The sequence below is a fragment of the Bos javanicus genome, chromosome 14, assembly GCF_032452875.1.
Source record: "Bos javanicus breed banteng chromosome 14, ARS-OSU_banteng_1.0, whole genome shotgun sequence".
Taxonomy (NCBI): Eukaryota; Metazoa; Chordata; class Mammalia; order Artiodactyla; family Bovidae; genus Bos; species Bos javanicus.
Window position 1 is genome coordinate 18,270,955 of NC_083881.1, and position 19,500 is coordinate 18,290,454.

The 19,500-nt window shown below is 37.2% G+C and overlaps 1 protein-coding gene across 1 annotated transcript in view; it reads left to right on the top strand.

Annotated features, from left to right (window-relative positions):
- LOC133260395 (hyaluronan synthase 2) overlaps positions 1 to 18,533 on the top strand; it is a 32,117-nt gene extending 13,584 nt beyond the window's left edge. The window contains exons 2-4 of the mRNA XM_061438701.1: positions 1,392 to 2,018; positions 14,311 to 14,412; positions 16,011 to 18,533. Coding sequence (XP_061294685.1) covers positions 1,392 to 2,018; positions 14,311 to 14,412; positions 16,011 to 16,940 — 1,659 coding nt within the window. The 3' untranslated portion in view covers positions 16,941 to 18,533. The remainder of the gene's footprint in view (positions 1 to 1,391; positions 2,019 to 14,310; positions 14,413 to 16,010) is intronic.
- The last annotated feature ends 967 nt before the right edge of the window (positions 18,534 to 19,500 follow it).

Sequence of the window (19,500 nt, forward strand, 5' to 3'; positions counted from 1 at the left end):
ACTCACATTCAAAATATTTCAGGAGATTCATAAACTGGGGAGGAGTACAAAACTGGATATTATTAAGAACTGAAATGTGTTTTTAAAGTCTAAGTTGTTAAAGTTCTTCAGACAACAGAAAATGTACCTGTTGAATTAAGCATGATGCTATTCTTTAATTATATAATTTATTTCTGCAAACATTTATTGTGTCCTTGCTGTGTTTCAGTAAAGTTCCTGATTACCAGGTTCTAACTGGCTGGTGTGGATGATGGATGAAGGAGACAATCATATAAACGAAGGACTATAATTTGGAATTTCAGGAGCTTTGATAAATGTCTGTGTAGGATATCCATGCATAAGGAAGTTTTAATGGCAACAGAGACTTGGGAAATAATCCAGTCTAACTGCCTATATTTTACAGATTTAAATTTTTAAAAATTTTATTCTTTATATTTATTTATTTGGCTATGCTGGGTCTTAGTTGTGGAGTGTGGGATCTTTGATCTTAGTTGCAGCATTTAGTACCCCCACCAGGGATCAAACCCTGCCCCGTTGCATTGGGAGTGCAGAGTCTCAGCCAATGGACCAGCAGGGAAATCCCTAACAGATTTTTCAAGACTGAAGCCCAGAGGGGAAAAATGACTGGCTCAGAGTCACGCAAATTGATGGAAGAGCTAGAATGGTAGAATCCATGTATTTTTATGTTCAACCTCAGCTAGCTGCATGGGAAAGATGTGAGTTGAGGGATTTGCATCAGAGCTGAGATAAAATGATACATAAGAAGTTGAGCAAGGCCTATGAATTTTGAACTTTCACTGGTCAGTATTATGAGTGAAGGAATATGGTGGTACAAGAGTGCCTTGCTCACTAAAAAAAATTAGGTGTTATGCTTAGCTATGACCACACACACGGAGTACATCCTTAGGTAAATGATCTAATGTACTAAAAATGATGCGTCTATATATTTGTTTCATACATTATAGTTTTCAATGGTACAATGCACTACCATCTCATGATGTTTGAAAGAATTCTCTGAGGTGTGCCAAAAGGACATTCTTTTTTTTTTTTTTTCTTAAACACTTTTTTTTCCAGATCATTTATTTGGCTGTATCGAGTTTTAGTTGTGGTATGTGGGATCAATTCCCCGACCAGGGATCGAACCTGGGTGCCTTGCATTGGGAGTGCAGAGCCTTAGCCACTGGACCACGAGGGAAGTCCCCAAAAGGACATTCTTATCTCTCTTTTGCCAATGAGATGCCAAACTGAGATGCAGAAAGTCACTGAACTAGTTAAGTGAGAAACTCAGGGTTAGAACATTTGGAACCAGTGTGCTCCCTGTGGTACTCTGTATATAAAGAAGTGTGGGACAAGAGTGGTTAACCAAGTGTATCATGTGGTTATTTTTACAGATGCATTGTGAGAGATTTCTATGTATCCTGAGAATAATTGGAACCACACTTTTTGGAGTCTCTCTCCTCCTTGGAATCACAGCTGCTTATATTGTTGGCTACCAATTTATCCAAACAGATAATTACTATTTCTCTTTTGGACTGTATGGTGCCTTTTTAGCATCACACCTCATCATCCAAAGCCTGTTTGCCTTTTTGGAGCACCGGAAAATGAAAAAATCTCTAGAAACCCCCATTAAGTTGAACAAAACTGTTGCTCTTTGCATTGCTGCATATCAAGAAGATCCAGACTATTTGCGGAAATGTTTGCAATCTGTGAAAAGGCTAACCTACCCCGGAATTAAAGTTGTCATGGTCATAGATGGAAACTCGGAAGATGACCTTTACATGATGGACATCTTCAGTGAAGTCATGGGCAGGGACAAGTCAGCCACTTATATCTGGAAGAACAACTACCATGTGAAGGGTCCTGGAGAGACGGATGAGTCGCACAAAGAAAGCTCACAGCATGTCACCCAGTTGGTCTTGTCCAATAAGAGTATTTGCATCATGCAAAAATGGGGTGGAAAAAGAGAAGTCATGTACACAGCCTTCAGAGCACTGGGGCGAAGTGTGGATTATGTACAGGTAGGTCTCCACATCTGCCAGGACAAACATACATTTAAATAAAGCATCTTTTGTATCTCTCCAGTCATATGCTATAGCCCATCCTTGTCCCTTCTGGACAAGTACTTCTTTCAGTTCATCTGAAAACAGCATGACTGTTGAAAGCACATTCTGAAAGAGAGAAAAAAAAATTCTTGTGAAACGGTTAAAACTATCTATGAAAATGCTTACTTCATGCAATGTGATTGGTTGGAAGTGAAGATTATTTTGAACAGGAGACCCTTCCTTCTCTTCCTCTCCCTTTCCTTCTCTTCCCCCTTGGTTCTGCCAAATCAATTCCAACATCATTTTCCACACTCTTAAACTCTCCAGCGATGTAAGAAAATAGTGTGTGCCCCAGCAGAAGGAGCTGGAGAAAATCTGCAGGACCAAAGGAAGGCTATAAAATATTTTTCACAGAAGCTAGGCAAAATGGGGGCAATGAAAATTTTAATTGGAAAGTATAGAAATTCAAAAGTAAGACACCAAGAAAAAGAAAAGAAAAGGGGAAAAGGAAAACAAAAACAAGACAAAAAAAAAAATCCAGTCTTCTCAGAACAAAATCTAAGTCATGTTTATTTCACTCTCCAAACAGCATTACCTCACTCCTTGCAACTTGACCTTTGAAAGCATTTGTGATGGTGTTTGCTTGCATGAAAATTAGACAGGCTCTGTCTCTTCATTAATTTCCTAACTGCTAACTCTAGGGTTTTTTCTCTTCTAGTTCTCACCGAAGCTTGCTTCTTTAGAACATTAGTAGGGCTCCTGTGAGTTTTCTGGTTGTAATTTTCTGCAGATATTTAAGTTAGACTTTGTTCACAATGATACTGAGAAAGGAGAAATTCTCTGACTTCAGATATATATTCGACACTCTTCCTCTTCTCTTAAACATGAAACCCTTGTTTTTGGAAGATCCATCATATATTTTAGGGCAATTTATTAACACAGAGTAATGCCCATTGGGTCTCTGAGTAATGGGTCGGGAATGAGCACTAGACTGAGATTCTAGTCCCAGTTATTAGTAGCTGGTTGACCTTGAGCAGGACCACCTCCCAAATCTTGGTTACCTGGTTAGAAGATACCAATCTCTCAAGGGATTTCAGATAAGTATTTCAAATTATGAATCTAAAGGGGCTTAGCCAAAGTTGGCTGATAATGGCATTGTTCATACTATTAAAGCATTTGCTGTTAATCATATAAGAAATAATACTCTATTAACAGCAAATGCTTTAATAATATTATGGTCATTATGCAAATATAGGAATTTCAATTGCTAATTAACATGTCAGTTGTTAATTTCACTAATAGTTGAATAATTTGAAACATTTCTTCAGTTTATACCATCTGTGTAAATCTCTCTTCTAGGGAGTTGATTTCAACCCCCAAGTGTCTCCTATTTTCTAAAACTTTTGCAAATAAGGCTGATTTAGTTAACTCGAGACATTTTACATACATCACCAGATGAGAGGATAAGATAAAACTTTTATAAAGGATGGCTAGGGACCTTACAGAAGATTTGAAGAATGAAGCTCTGGCCCTAAAATGAGAAAACATCTGTTTTGATGTTTTGCCTTTAATTCTAGTTAAAACAATTTACGTTTGTCCTTTCTAATCAACACGTCATTGTGTAGTTTTTCTTCTTCTTTTTTTAACCTGCTTCTCCCAAAGCCCCTTCTCCCATCATTTTGTTTGGAATTTTGTTTGTATCCTTGGCAACTTGACTTGGGCCTGTCCAGGAAAAAATAATACAAAATTTAAAATGTTAGAATAGACTTTTTGCTGGTGCCCTAATCAGGCTTGAGAACTTTCCTTCCTTCAGCATGATGTGTCCAGATAGACTGACCCTAGCAACAGCTGTTAACTGGACCCTGAATCCTCCTGAGCCTTAGGGTCCATTCAGAGCACTCAAAGGAGGGTAAAAAATCTTTTGGAATTCTGAAACCAGTAAACTTTATCCTGCCATGCTTCCTTCATCAGATCCCTTGCTATTTTAACCATTCGTGCCCTATAAAAACAGAAATTATGTGAAATTCACTCTAATATAGTATTCTCATCCTTTCTTCTGACTGACCCAGGGTCCAAGAATTGCAGAGCAGAAGCCCCAGGAAGACCAAGGGGGAAAGGAGTCGAGGTTTTTGGCTCCTGAGCATTCCAAATACTTGGATGTGGAGTTCAAGTTGGTTAGGAATGGAAGGAAGCAACGTTCAGGTGCTAATACACAAGAGAGAATGGGGACTAGGGGAAGAAATTGACCATCTGCTCATACTTGCTAACCTGGCTGGAGAACACTGCTTAAGTGTGCAGAGAGATGGCCAAAATGATTGGCTTCCAGTTGCAGCTGGATCCTCAGCACTCATCAGCACTCTTTGCACTTGATCTTGAATAGATGTCTTGCTTATTCCTCTCGTGTCTGTTGTTTCATATCTTTGTCACTCTCCCAGAGCCTTACCCAAACTCCTCCCTGCTTAACTACAAACAGATGATTTTGCCTCCTACAAAAGAGAACAGCAAAAGCATGGGCTCTGAAGGCTGTCAAGACCTGACTGTCTTCTGCTTACAGTTTCAAGGGTCCCCAGCCTCACCCACTATCTCAAGGTTAACCTTTCTACCCATACTTCTGAGGTTTGTGGGTTGGCTCCCTCTTTCAGAACAAGGCTTTATTAGTTATCACCTCTTTATATCTCAAATAATAAGTGCCAACATGGAATTTTTAGGGAAGCTGTAGTCTAAGACAAGCCCAGTGTGGTAGGAAATTCATCTGTGATGCTAGTGGCTGCTTCCAGAGATGAGAAGATAGACAAGCAGCAGAAGAAAAATAACAGAAAATAATGTATAGGGAATGAGAAAAAAGGAGAATAAGGCAGATTTTCTTAATTTTCAATCAATGTATTTTCTGGAAAAACTTTCAAAGATGTAGAAAAGTGCAAAGAGCAAAACTAAAGTCATCTCTGCAACAGAGATGGGAGAGAGAAATTAGGAATTTGGGATGAACAGATAACCTACTATATATAAAAGATAATAAAGACTACTGTATAGCATAGGGAACTATATTCAACATGTTATAATAATCTATAATGGAAAAGAATCTGGAAAGAATACATAGGTATATATTTATAACTGAATCACTTTGTGGTACACCTGAAACATTGTAAATAAGTTATATCCGTAAATGATAAAGAAAAATAATCTGAAACAAATATCTGACCCATGTATAGATTATCAAATTTAATATTTTTCAGCATATACTTTTCTGTTTTTCCTTATTTTAAAAACAATTTTGAGATTATATCACACTTGCCTTTTGTATTTACTGAAAAAATCAGAACACTTGTAAAGTATCTTTTGACATCTAGATTTGATAATCATCTCTCTCTTCACTGAACATGGATATTATCACATAAGTAGCTACCAGTTTATGTGACAAAGGAAAGAAAAAAAAAACAGTATCATCTGATGTCTCTATTAAAAATTTCCCAGGTTAAAAATATACAATAAGTATGAGCATTTTCCCAAAGGGAAGATTATAGGAAGCAATTTTATTATTAATTTAATCTGGCAATACTCTTGCTATCCAACATTCTTTTGTGAAGAATAGGAAGATTAAATCATTCCTGATAGTAGAGTTGACCCTAATTGTTCATGGATTTGGTGTTTGCAAATTAGCCTAATGAATAAAAATGTATTTATTACCCCAAGATCAATAGTTGCAGTGCTTTTGTGATTGTTTACAGACATACTCAAAGGGGCAAAAAAAAACCGAGTCACCTGATGTAAATATTTCCAACTGAGGTCAAACAAGATTATGCTTAGCCTTTTTGTTTCAACTTTTATACTGTAAACAGGCAATGTCTTTAGTCTATTTAATAACATGCTTTTCACATTCTGTGCTTTTTGTTGGTGACGTAGCTATTTCAATGGTCCTGAAGTGAAGTGCCATCTAGTGTTCTGAACAAAGGCTGTTAACCGGAATGTCCTGGCAGGCCAGTGGTTAGGACTCCTCATTTTCACCACCAAGTTCGCAAGTTCAGTCTCTGGTCAGGAAACTAAGACTGCGAACTGAGTTACAGTGCTGCTGGACATGAGTTCAATGGGAACGAATCAACAATATATATTAAATAAGGTGACCCAAATAAACACAAGTAAAACAAGTTTAGGTATTGATCCCTAGGCAAAACTGTTGTGACCAGAGGCTGTGAGGAACCTAACTCTTCTGTACTTCTGCTGGAAGCAATTTTCTGATGTATGCTAATTCATTGTTCATGGAAACTTTGTAGTGCATAAACTACCATGGATAATGAGAATTGACGGAGTATAACATTTGATTGGTTCCTATTTTCTGAAAATTTCTGTTGGGCCTTGTTGAGAATGTTAATGCGACTTTATGCTCTTCATCTTAGAGGATGAAATTAAGAGCACATTGACATAAGAATGGGAAAATCTGAATTCTTGATTTAACTGATTACTTGCTATGGGCCTCAACTGGTACAACAGATGATTCCTGAAATCACTTCCAGCTCAAGACTCCAGTTAGGGCTGTCTTAATTTCCTAGAAACCTACCTATGCTTTGCAAGAGTATATCATTAGACTTTTCTTTTCATTTTTAATCTACGCTTTTCCCCAAAGTCAGGTTCTTGAAGGTAGACCCTTGTTTAAGGACACCATTATGCAATTTCCTGATTCCCTTCTTTAGAATGGGAATTCCAACCACTTGTAATAAAGGGTGTCTCTTGGCTTAAGTCTTAGAGGCGACAACATTTGGTTTCTCATTTTCCACCTAGCTTGTCACCTTTGCTTTTGCACTGTCTGTAACTTCCACTCGTGTATAAACTTTCCTGAAAAAGACAAGAGAATAACCAAATGACTCCTTTTTCACCTTAAATAAATATTCTAGGGTGCCTGAAGGCAAATATTTTAAAACAGTTTGGGTAACATATTCTACCAAAGAGCAACAAATAACAACCAAATTGTTTAGGTGTCTATGATTTAGAGGCTTCCTATTGGCTATATTAAGATCTTTTACTGTAAACCAAATTACCATAAGAAAGAATAATCCTACGCATCCCCAGTCCCTCTCCCAAAAGAAAGTTTATTTTCTGAGGGCATTTATTTTTTCCTAGATTGGTTTCATGGATTAACTTCAAAAGGTCTTTTCAGTCCTAAAATTATTAGATTTTATGATTTTGTTTTTGCCACTCACAGTCTGCCATAAATTGCTCTCTAATCTTTTCCCCTAGCAGACAGCCCAATCTAAGGACTTTCATGGTGCCTGCTCAATAATCCAACTTGTTTAACTTAAATTTGTTGGATGTTGGATTAAGCATTAGTTTCTGCTCTCTGAGTGAGTTTTAGCTTATTTACAGTAATGATAAGAAGGACTCTTTCCTTCATTGGACTAGTGTTCTTCCTTTTTGCCTCTGGTTTTGATGTTTTATTTGGCTGCATTAGGTCTTAGCTACAGCATGCAGGACTTTTGTTGGTGGCTCTGGGGCCTCAGTTCCCCGACCAGAGATTGAACCTATGTCCCCAGCATTGCAAGGAAGATTCTTAACCACTAGAACCCCAGGGAAGTCCCAATTTATCACTTCTTTTTATTGAGCATGTACTATGAGTTAGCCCTTATAAGTGCTATACATACAGTATCTAGTTTATTCTCCATTACAACAAATTGCTAGGTGGATTGACTTATCCTTATTTTTCAACTGAGAAATGTAGACTTATAAAGGTAAGGTAAGGAGTTTAGGCTACAAAGCTAGTACAAGTAAATATAACTGGTCAGTGGTGGATTGAGACTCCAATTTGTCTGATTCCAGACAAATTTTGCATGGCACTTTCTTTGCAGTAGCATGTTTACTCTGGCGTTGAACTGTTATTGAGTTCAGGGGCCTAACGCCGTCTTGTGTTTGCTAGTGAATAACTACTGGGGAATTTCAGAATTCTGGCTGACTTCTTTCAGGCAATGGCCTGAGGGAGACAGGGTAGGAGGGTCTCTTCATTTACTATGTGGTTAAGTTGTCGAAGGGAAAGTTGTAGTGGGATCCTGACCAAAGGTAAATTTCAAACATAATAGCAATAAATAGTATCGCTGCATCCAGGTTAAGATGAAGGGTCAAGGTTAAGAAAGGGGTGAGCCTTACAAGCAGACAGAGGATGAAGGCAGTAGCAACAGTAGGGGTCTGGATTTATTTTCAACCTTGTTTCTTCATTGAAGGCAGCCTAAAAAATTAAGACTTCCTCTTGCTGCATAACTCTCAGGGCCCTTTGAAGTGGTTTGGAGCAGGCAGATATGGAGAATCCACCAGTCAGTCTGAAAGGAAATATATTTTTTTAAAAAGGTGAAACATGGGGAACTTGGCGTTTTAGACCTGAGTCAGAATTTGAAATACATTTGATAGAAAATGTAACAGGAGAGTTTTATTTAAACTGTGGTGAGGTAGATTAGTGTTAAGTGAAGTAAGCTTGAGTGGATTTATAGTCTGATAAGTTATGAAAAATAGTCTATACCTATTATAGATAATTCCAGACATTTAAATTTGTTCACTGTGATAAGAGATTCTTAATATGTAGTCAATTTTCCTGTTCCTTTTAGAGATTCTCTCTATCGAGTTAATCTATTTGTGGTAAAGATTGCCATGCTCTTTTAGGTGTGGGTTTACTTACAGTATAAAAACGTAAAGGTTATTATCCTGTACAAATGAGTTTAAGCAAATTCTGGGAGATAGTGGAGGACAGGGAAGCCTGATGTGCTGCAGTTCATGGAGTCGCAGAGTCAGACATGGCTTAGTGTCTGAACAATGAACAATGAATAGTATACTTCCCTATGATCCTTTGTGATTACAAGGTACTTTTCTATTTGGTGTCTTACTCCACTATGACTTACTGAAAATCGTAGAAGTGAGATATAGGACTCACTATTTAATTGAGGCTTCTTGATTCTGAGGATATTTGCTCTTATAATAGGCAAATCTTGGCTAAAGAAGATCTAGTTTATTAGTATTTTATACTTTTTATGCAGTTACTCTTACTAATTATAACATGTGGAGATGGAGGAAATCTTTTTTTAAAATCTACTAGAATTAAAATTGGGGCTTAGGACATATTTTATCTCAACTTAAAAAAAAAATTTTTATGACAGAACTCTCCTGCAACCAATTATTTGAGGCCCAGGGTTGGTAAAGTTTGCTTGTAAAACACCTGATGGTAAATTTAGGCTTTGCACGCCATATGGTCTGTGTTGTAACTGTTCAGCTTAGCTGTTTTAGTGTGAAAGCATTCATAGAGAATATGAAAGTAAATGTGCGTGACTGAGTTCCAATAAATCTTTATCTATGGACACTGAAATTTGAATTTCATATTATTTCCATATGTCACAAATTTTTTTTCCCAACTATTTAAAAAGATAAAAATCATTTATCTCATAGACCTTCCCAAAACAGGTGGCAAGGCTGACTTGATTCTTAGACCTTAGTTTGCCAACTCCTGTTGTAGACATGCAGAGAGGGGCAGCCCTAACTCTTGGCTTGAGCACGGATGGAGGGGGAGCCATGGTCTTACGCACTTTAACTGATGATTCTGTGGTTATGACTGAGGTGGCTGGTTCCACCCCATAACATCTTCTTTCTTTACATTTTCCACTCAAATTTAATCAAAATTTGGTGACTGCCTTGTTTCCATATCTCCCAGTGAGAAATATTATGACTGGGAATCATGTACTTTAAACAAATTAGAATGATACATTCAGGGTGGACAGAAAGACAGTTGATTTGTTCTCAGTTTCCTGCGTGCAGACCATGTCCTGTGGTTTTTCCCTGTGTCAAGTTAAGCTCCTCATGAACTGGGGTATTTTCCCCCACAGCTTCTAGCCCAGAGCTGAACAGCCAGCCTTTGTGAAGTTATACACTTTTATTAATTGGTGAAGAGACAGCTAGAAATCCTGTTTCTACTAGACTGGTTTCAAGAAGGGCTAGCGTTATAGCCTTTACACACAAACAAATCAATACTATTATGTCCATGAACATACTTGCTTTCACAGACTATTGTAGATGGTGGTTTTCTAGTTGGCATTCTATCACCAAATAACATCCAGAAACTGAACTTCTATAAAGAACTCTTTAATCCCGCTATAACAAACCCCTCCCAAGGGATTTCTGAGAGCTTTCGCTTCTGACAGTTAAATTCACCATGTGAACAATCTCTCTCAGAGAACTTTTGGCACTTTGCTGTTGGAAATTGGGAGGGGTGGGACCAACTTAAATATGCAGAACCTCAGAAGTTTGGTTCCAGTTTGGTCATTTCAGAGAGGCAGTTCCCTTGGCTTGTTTCTGCTCACAAGCAGGAGGAGTTACCTAAACATGAATTCTAGATTGCCGCCTTCCTGTTGTTTTTAGTCTTATTTTTAGCTTTCTGGTTTTACCTTTCCCAGCTTGAGTCAATAGAGGTGGGTGTGGCCATAAGCTCTGGATGCTGAGAGTTGAAAGTTGGGTTGAACTTCTGCCTTCACTTTTTACTACTCTAGTGACTGGCCTGCCAGGCTTATAACCATATATTTACAAAACAGTGATAAACAAGGCAAGAGAGCGGAAAAACATTGCTATTGGAAGAATTCGTTTAGGTTTCTGAGGCTTTGGATGCTTGGCTACAAATCCAAGTATTAGCAAAATTCTGTTTTTTTAATGGAATACTAATGCCTAGCTGCTGTCTATTTTTTCCTCCTCTAAAATAAGTCAGACCATGCTGGACCAAAATAGAATGTACCCCCACTCACCCAAAAGGGGCAAGAAGTTATTTAGAAAATGCATGTTTCTAAATAGGGACAGTAATATAAAAATTCAAAAATTAACTTTCATGTAGCTAATTGAGTTTAGAGAGGTGATTTCATTTCTGTAATTTTGGATACCCTACATACTCCTTAAATTATAAGTTTCAATAATACATTTAAATTGTTTCACCAACAATATTTGTTATTCATATATATTAATTTTTTCAGAAAAATCTATTAGTAAAATTAAGCAACATACATTTAAAAAATTTTGAGATTTTCTAGTTATATATGTGAGGGTCTCCTACAATTACACATAGAAAATCCCTTTGAACTCAAAAGTGTGTGCATACTCAGTTGCTCAGTTGTGTCTGACCCTTTGGACCCCATGAACTGTAGCCTGCCAGGCTCCTTTGTCCATGGGATTTCCCAGGCAAGAATACTGGAGTGAGTTACCATTTCCTTCTCCAGTTAACTCAAGAGTTCATGCTTCTTCTTTTTTTTTTTTTTTCAATATAAATTTATTTATTTTAATTGGAGGCTAATTACTTTACAATATTGTATTGGTTTGGCCATATGTCAACATGAATCCGCCATGGGTGTACACGTGTTCCCCATCCTGAACCCCCCTCCCACCTCCCTCCCCATACCATCCCTCTGGGTCATCCCAGTGCACCAGCCCCAAGAGTTCAGGCTTCTAAAAATTGTTTTCATATTTTTTCATTCACAACTGGTATATCAAATTCCTACTATTTTTATAAACCAGTTCAGAGAACTGTAAAAATACTGGCTTTTGATATAAATAAAGAGACTAAGTCTTGATTAAATTAATAAATGAAGCCAGACGACATAGAAAAACAATGAAACTGCAGCTAACACTCCGGTCTCTGCCAATCATGTCTTTCATTTCTTGGGTGGGGATATGAAACTGGTTCACGGTGTGTCAAGTTTGGTCATTTTATATCTTCTTGGGCCTGGCTGAGTTCTCCAGAAAAAGATATGATGTTATTAATATAATTAGAAATAGAGAAGTGACAGCTCTTTCCCTACTTCTGATTTTCTTTGATCATGTGGAAGAATGTCCATCTACAGATATAGCATACCTAATTCCTGCCTAAGAGAAGTGACTTAATCTGGTTGGGGAGTATGGAAGGTATAAGGGGTAGCCTAGCTCCTTCTTTCTTCTGGGAGTGGGCTACTCCAAAGGAGCCATACCTTTCAAAGGGCCATTAACTGTGTCTTCAGGAGGAGACTGGTCCCACTTAGGTACTGTTCAGAATTGATACATCAGTCTAATTCTGGGGAACATAATTATAAAACTGGCTACTGCATTGATATGAGCCCTATTTTCCATATCAGCTTTATGAGTATACAGGTAATATTTTGGCTTCATATCTCCTTTATTCTTCTGTTCCATTTTTCAATAAGTTCATAAATCAGCTTGGAAAAAAAAGTACTATTTGTAATCCTGCACCTTTGGCCTCCAGTAGAATCTTCTGTGAGCCATTCTTGGGTATAGACAAATTCTAAAAATTTTCTTGAAGTTGTAATTGGTTTGCTTGCAAAATTGCTTTTGTTTTTTTGGCCTGTATAAAGTTTGTTTTTCAGAATAACAATTAACACTTACAGAAAAGCTTAAGATAATTTACATCTCAGTCAGTTCAGTTGCTCAGTCGTGTCTGACTCTTTGCAATCCCATGAACCACAGCACACCAGGCCTCCCTGTCCATCACAAAATCCTGGAGTCCACCCAAACCCGTGTCTATCGAGTTGGTGATGCCATCCAACCATCTCATCCTCTGTTGTCCCCTTCTCCTGCCCTCAATCTTTCCCAGCATCAGGGTCTTTTCAAATGAGTCAGCTCTTTGAATCAAGTGGCCAAAGTATTGGAGTTTCAGCTTCAACATCAGTCCTTCCAGTGAACACCCAGGACTGATCTCCTTTAGGATGAACTGGTTGTATCTCCTTGAAGGCCAAGGGACTCTCAAGAGTCTTCTCCAACACCACAGTTCAAAAAGCATCAATTCTTCGGCGCTCAGCTTTCTTCACAGTCCAACTCTCGCATCCATACATGACCACTGGAAAAACTGTAGCCTTAACTAGACGGACCTTTGTTGACAAAGCAATGTCTCTGCTTTTTAATATGCTGTCTAGGTTGGTTATAACTTTTCTTCCAAGGAGTAAGCATCTTTTAATTTCATGGCTGCAATCACTATCTGCACTGATTTTGAAACCAGAAAAATAAAGTCAGCTACTGTTTCCACTGTTTCCCCATTTATTTGCCATGAAGTGATGGGACTGGATGCCATGATCTTAGTTTTCTGAATGTTGAGTTTTAAGCCAACTTTTTCACTCTCCTCTTTCACTTTCATCAAGAGGCTTTTTAGTTCCTCTTCACTTTCTGCCATAAGGGTGGTGTCATCTGCATATCTGAGGTTATTGATATTTCTCTCAGGAATCTTGATTCCAGCCTGTGCTTCCTCCAGCCCAGCATTTCTTATGATGTACTCTGCATATAAGTTAAATAAGCAGGGTGACAATATACAGCTTGGACATACTCCTTTTCCTATTTGGAACCAGTCTGTTGTTCCATGTCCAGTTCTAACTGTTGCTTCCTGACCTGCATACAGGTTTCTCAAGAGGCAGGTCAGGTGGTCTGATATTCCCATCTCATTCAGAATTTTTCACAGTTTATTGTGATCCACACAGTCAAAGGCTTTGGCATAGTCAATAAAGCAGAAATAGATGTTTTTCAGGAACACTCTTACATCCATCCATCAGATGTTGGCAATTTGATCTCTGGTTCCTCTGCCTTTTCTAAAACCAGCTTGAACATCTGGAAGTTCATGGTTCATCTACTTTTGTATATAAAGAGCTAGATGAATACTTAATACCTTTAAAAGCTTGATTTTCCTTTCTGATGGAATGTGATCTGCTAAGCCCAGATCAAATGGACATCTTGTTTCAGAGTTATACAACCCACCTTAGAAGAACTGCTTTCCTGTCTTAATTACCATGTTAAAATAGAGAAAAATAATTACTCTTAAACATGCCTTTTATCAATACTGCCATAGGAGTTTCCCATCATCATTCAGACCTGAGGAATAAGATATCTAAAAGCTTGATTAAGGCAATTAAAAAGAGAGGGAGAGACATTTATGGTGACCAACCCAAGGTGTTTTCCAAGACCTGGAAACCTAGGGTGTTATCAGGGATATGATACTTTTATTGCCAAAATTGAGTACATCCTTGGCGAACCAGGAAAAGCTGACCACCTTTCACCACATGCCTAGGTCATCAGTTCATTTGTTCTTTTCAGCAATTTCATTAGCTTAAATACTGAGTTTGCAAGTTCTTTGTATTGGCCATCATATAACAAACTTACATCCACATGGTACTCGCTTACTTAGGCCTTGTGACAATAGGCTAAAGGCATAATATATATGTGTCCAATTTTGACTACATGGAACATGCTCATTGTCTTATTTTCTTTAACTCATTCCTTACTTTCTTTGCAGGTTTGTGATTCAGACACCATGCTTGACCCAGCATCATCTGTGGAGATGGTAAAAGTTTTAGAAGAAGATCCCATGGTTGGAGGTGTCGGGGGAGATGTCCAGGTGTGTATGGCTTTAGTAGCACCCTTAGCCATTGATTCTTTGAGTATATATTTATTATACACCAAACTATGTGCCAGGTGTTGTTTCTGGAGACTAAGACACATTAGAATGTGTCTTGTACCCACTGTACTACCTCTTCTCTTATCTAAATTGAAGTAATTTATGATTTCTTTGCTTAGCTGGAGGTTGTAACACATGTATGTAGTAGCTGATAAGTTACATAAAATATAATGTAAGTGTGTAATTTCTGCTGTATCTTCTTAAGCCACAACTTAATGTTCTGGTAAAATGATGTTGGAATTTAGTGCAAGGATTAAGAAATGGAGGTATGGCAGTGGGTGGTTTTTATTACTATAACATATACCTCTATATTTAAAAGCTGAGCAATATATGACTTGTCAAAAATCCAAATCGGGTAAACTAAGGAAAAAAAGAGAAACTGCAATTCAAATTTACACTAGAGAAAAAGTCAAAGAAGTGGATTTTCCAGTTATTATTTATTTCCCATTATTTGCCATCAATGGAGAAATTTTAAGTGAAAGAAATATTAATAAGGTGATTAACATTTATGGAATGAGGAAACAATATATGAAAATATATGAAGGTTAAAGTGAATCCTTTGCAAAAGTACAATTAGATTTTAGGAAAAAGTGAGAAGCACATGGAATTTTGACTTTAAATGTAGGTATTATGTTGCTGTATAACCCATATTGATAATGCTTGGTACTAGTGAAGGCAAAGAAAATGAACTGGAAGGACAAAGAAATACCCTGGTGATAAAAAGAAAGCATACAAAATCCAGATGAAAATGGAACAGAATTGAGACAGAGGAGGAGAATTAAGAAATATTGCCCTCCCGTAAAGCTAATAATTTTAGTAGCCTTTATGTAGAGCCTTATTTTAGGATTCCAGTTTTGAGGTGAAGCCAGAAAAAAACCCCTTCATCACTAGCATTGCTAGGGGAGAAAGGAGAATAATAGGGTTGGATGAGTAGGAAAGAGAAGATGGGACTTAAACCTTCAAATATTGGATGGAAGGAAAGTGACAGAATAATTTTAGGGCTGAGAACTGAAGCCTAAAAAAATCCCAATGTTACAACAAGAGAAAGAAAACATAACAAAAGAGTACAGGGAGTGATGAAGTAGAAAAAAGTTATTTTCAACAAGTCTTAACACATACACACCACTTATCAAGTTAATCTAGTAATACGTGAAGAAAATAAAGGAAAATCATGTTAAAAAGGAAAGAAGTCAAAATAGAAAAATAAAATACCAAACATGATTCTAGGTAGTAACCTCACAATAGTGCAGATTTTGTTGGTATTTTTAGCTGGGGATTCAGTTTAGTCATTCAGTCGTGTCCCACTCTTTGTGACCCCGTGGACTGTAGCATGCCAGGTTTCCCTGTCCATCACCAACTCCCAGAGCTTGCTCAAACTTATGTCCATCGAGTCAGTGATGCCATCCAACCATCTCATCCTCTGTCATTCATTTATCCTCCCAACTTCAGTCTTTCCTAGCATTAGAGTCTTTTCCAATAAGTCAGTTCTTTGCATCAGGGGGCTTACCTTTATTTAATTACTTTTATTTTTCTTGCAGATTTTAAACAAGTATGATTCCTGGATCTCCTTCCTCAGCAGTGTGAGATACTGGATGGCTTTTAACATAGAAAGGGCCTGTCAGTCTTATTTCGGATGTGTCCAGTGCATTAGCGGACCTCTGGGAATGTACAGAAACTCCTTACTGCATGAATTTGTGGAAGACTGGTACAATCAAGAATTTATGGGCAGCCAATGTAGTTTTGGAGATGACAGGCATCTAACGAACCGGGTGCTGAGTCTGGGCTATGCAACGAAATACACAGCTCGATCCAAGTGCCTTACTGAAACGCCTATAGAATATCTCAGATGGTTAAACCAGCAGACCCGCTGGAGCAAGTCGTACTTCCGAGAGTGGCTGTACAACGCGATGTGGTTTCATAAACATCACTTGTGGATGACCTATGAAGCCGTCATCACTGGGTTCTTCCCTTTCTTTCTCATTGCCACGGTAATCCAGCTCTTCTACAGGGGTAAAATTTGGAACATCCTCCTCTTCTTGTTAACTGTCCAGTTAGTGGGTCTCATAAAGTCATCTTTTGCCAGCTGCCTTAGAGGAAACATTGTCATGGTCTTCATGTCCCTCTACTCAGTGTTATACATGTCAAGTTTACTTCCGGCCAAGATGTTTGCAATTGCAACAATAAACAAAGCTGGGTGGGGCACATCTGGAAGGAAAACCATTGTCGTTAATTTCATAGGACTCATTCCTGTATCCGTTTGGTTTACAATACTCCTGGGTGGTGTGATTTTCACCATTTATAAGGAATCTAAAAAGCCATTCTCAGAATCCAAACAGACAGTTTTAATTGTTGGAACGTTGCTGTATGCATGCTATTGGGTCATGCTTTTGACACTGTACGTGGTTCTCATCAATAAATGTGGCAGGCGGAAGAAGGGACAACAGTACGACATGGTGCTTGATGTATGATCTTACGTTTGATGTTTGCAGTTGCAGACACACAAAACCTTAGCTCCTCTAGGGACTGTATGGTATTGTGGCGTCAGATAACGCCACCAAAGGAGACATATCGCTGCTGCTGGGACTTGAACAAAGACATTTGTATGGGTTTATTTTAATTCTGCCAAAGGAAAATGATACATCAAGAAGAACAACTCAGATTTAACCTGATATTTCTATGAAAATGGGAAGATTCTTTGTGTATGCACTTTTTCCTTACTGTACATCTGCCTAACAGTGTTTTGCCCTATATACCTCACTAGCCATGCTTTATGTGGGTTATCATGGAAGAAAAGGATTTTGGAAACTCAAGGAAAAGTTCTTTCAACATATACAACCTAACTTATGGACTGTGTTGATAGCTAATTTTTTTTTTAGAATGATTTTTTCTGTTTAATTCTACCAAATGATATGCCAAAGGAAATTTTACAGGCCGTTGGCTGTGCTGTATTTTTATATAATTGTACTGTGTTTTAAAATTTTTGTATGCCAATTTTAAAACAAATTTTGCATATTTTATATTTTACTTCTCTGCCAAAATACACCTGTTTTTCCTTTTTTTTTTTTAATAAAATAGGTTCTTAAAAAATTCCTACTTAAAAAGATTTCTACCCAAAATGTGAAGCTTGGTTGACGTTGTTCATGATAGAAAGAATAAAATGTTTCTCTCTACCTTTAAAATTGAATAGTTTATTTCTGTGAAAAAGTGAACTCTCAATGTTTTAACTTTTCAAAAAATTTCTTTTAGAAAAGGCCAATACACCTGTCACACTTCAAGAGTAGAAATTCATACTTATCTGTACAAAGAAGTCATTGAAAATCAAGGCCAAAGGGGTAGGAAAGTGCAATTTTTTCAAAAGATTGAAAAAGGGAATGTTAATTCTTGAAAAATACTAAGCATCCAGCAGTGGACAAAATCTGGTTATCAAAGATAGTCTTTGGACATTCTCACAGTATTTTCCCAGGCTAAGTAAAGAGGAATTGGGAAAAATTATCTGTATAATTTGGACAAATACAATTCAGCTCATCTTTTGTTCTGTGACGTGTATTCACTGGATTCTGTCTATATGTGGAACATACTTTACCTCCCTTTTTTCCCCCAGCTTGTTAGTTTACTTTGCATGGCAGTATGAGGTTTATATGGGTAAATGAGATAAAGAATAAGGATAAAGATATAAATTCAAAACCAGCAGAATCAAGCTCCAGGTGTCCTCTTTAGCTTTCTAGGGAAGATATTTTCTGAATTATACAGATAATAGCTTCATCTCTTCTGTTCTTGGCCTATATAAATGTGTCTACAGAGTAGACATGATATCAAGGTTTAATAGTTGTATCAAGAATAATTGACACATAAAAAATTGAGGGATCAGGTACCTTCAGCCTGGCTAATTTAGCTACTCTGAGGCCTCAGTTATCCAGTTTGACTTTTGGCATGACCCATCTTACCTTGTAGCTGGTGCTGTGTAGACCCATGTTAAAAAAAATAAATAAATAAAACACATTTAGAGTCGCATGAAAAGCATTGTGATGAAGCAGCAATGTGGAGAAGTATTCAACCATGTTCTTCCTAACTTTCTGCTTCCTTTTAATACAGACATCTATAGTCCATCCATCCTGCCTAAGAAAAAACTGCACGTTCTACCTTCAGAGTACAAAAAGGTACATAACTTCTACAACGTAGACTCTCACTGATTGGAGAGCTTGTGGGAAACAGACAGACCATGCCATTAAATAAGACTAAAACTTGAGTTTGCCTTTTTAATTATTTATGTTCTAAGTTAAGCTTGATAACATTCAGATTCTCTCATTCTTATAAAAGATTGAATTAATTGCCTGTATTTATTTTAGCAATTATTCAATGTATTTCCAGTATAGGATGTATAGTATAATTGAATTTTTTTGTAAATAAAATATTTTTGATAAGATTATTGCCTTTTTTTCTAAGGGAAGGGGGAATTCAAACAGAACAATGTTTTATTTTGATTGTAAGGGTATGGATTTAAGAATGGGGTATATAGAAATATAAACATTGTTAGTCAACAATAGAGGTCATTTAATGTTATTAATCAGAAGGCAGAAATCTCTAGAGTTGGTATGGTTGGGAATCTAGAAAAATGAGAGAGACAGTCCCAATTAATACAACTTTGTCTTTCTTGAATCTTCTGCCTTGTCCCTGAAAAGAGCCCTAATTTAGACAGAAGTTGTTTTACTATAGTAATCTATCATAGTGGGAAAAAAAAATTTCAGAAACATAGGCAAGTTTGTTATAGCATTATTTACAAATAATAACAAAATCTTAACCTAATTTAAGATTTAATAATGTGGGTAATAATTAAATGAATTATGGCATTTCCCAAACAATGGACTATAATTACCCATTAAACATAATGTTCCTAGAGAATATGAGGCTGTTGAAATGTTACATTTAAAAATACAACCATTTTGTACGATAATACCCTGATTTTGTAAAAACAAAAATGTTAAAACATGGTTATCTCATGGGAATATGGCCGATTTATATTCTGTATAC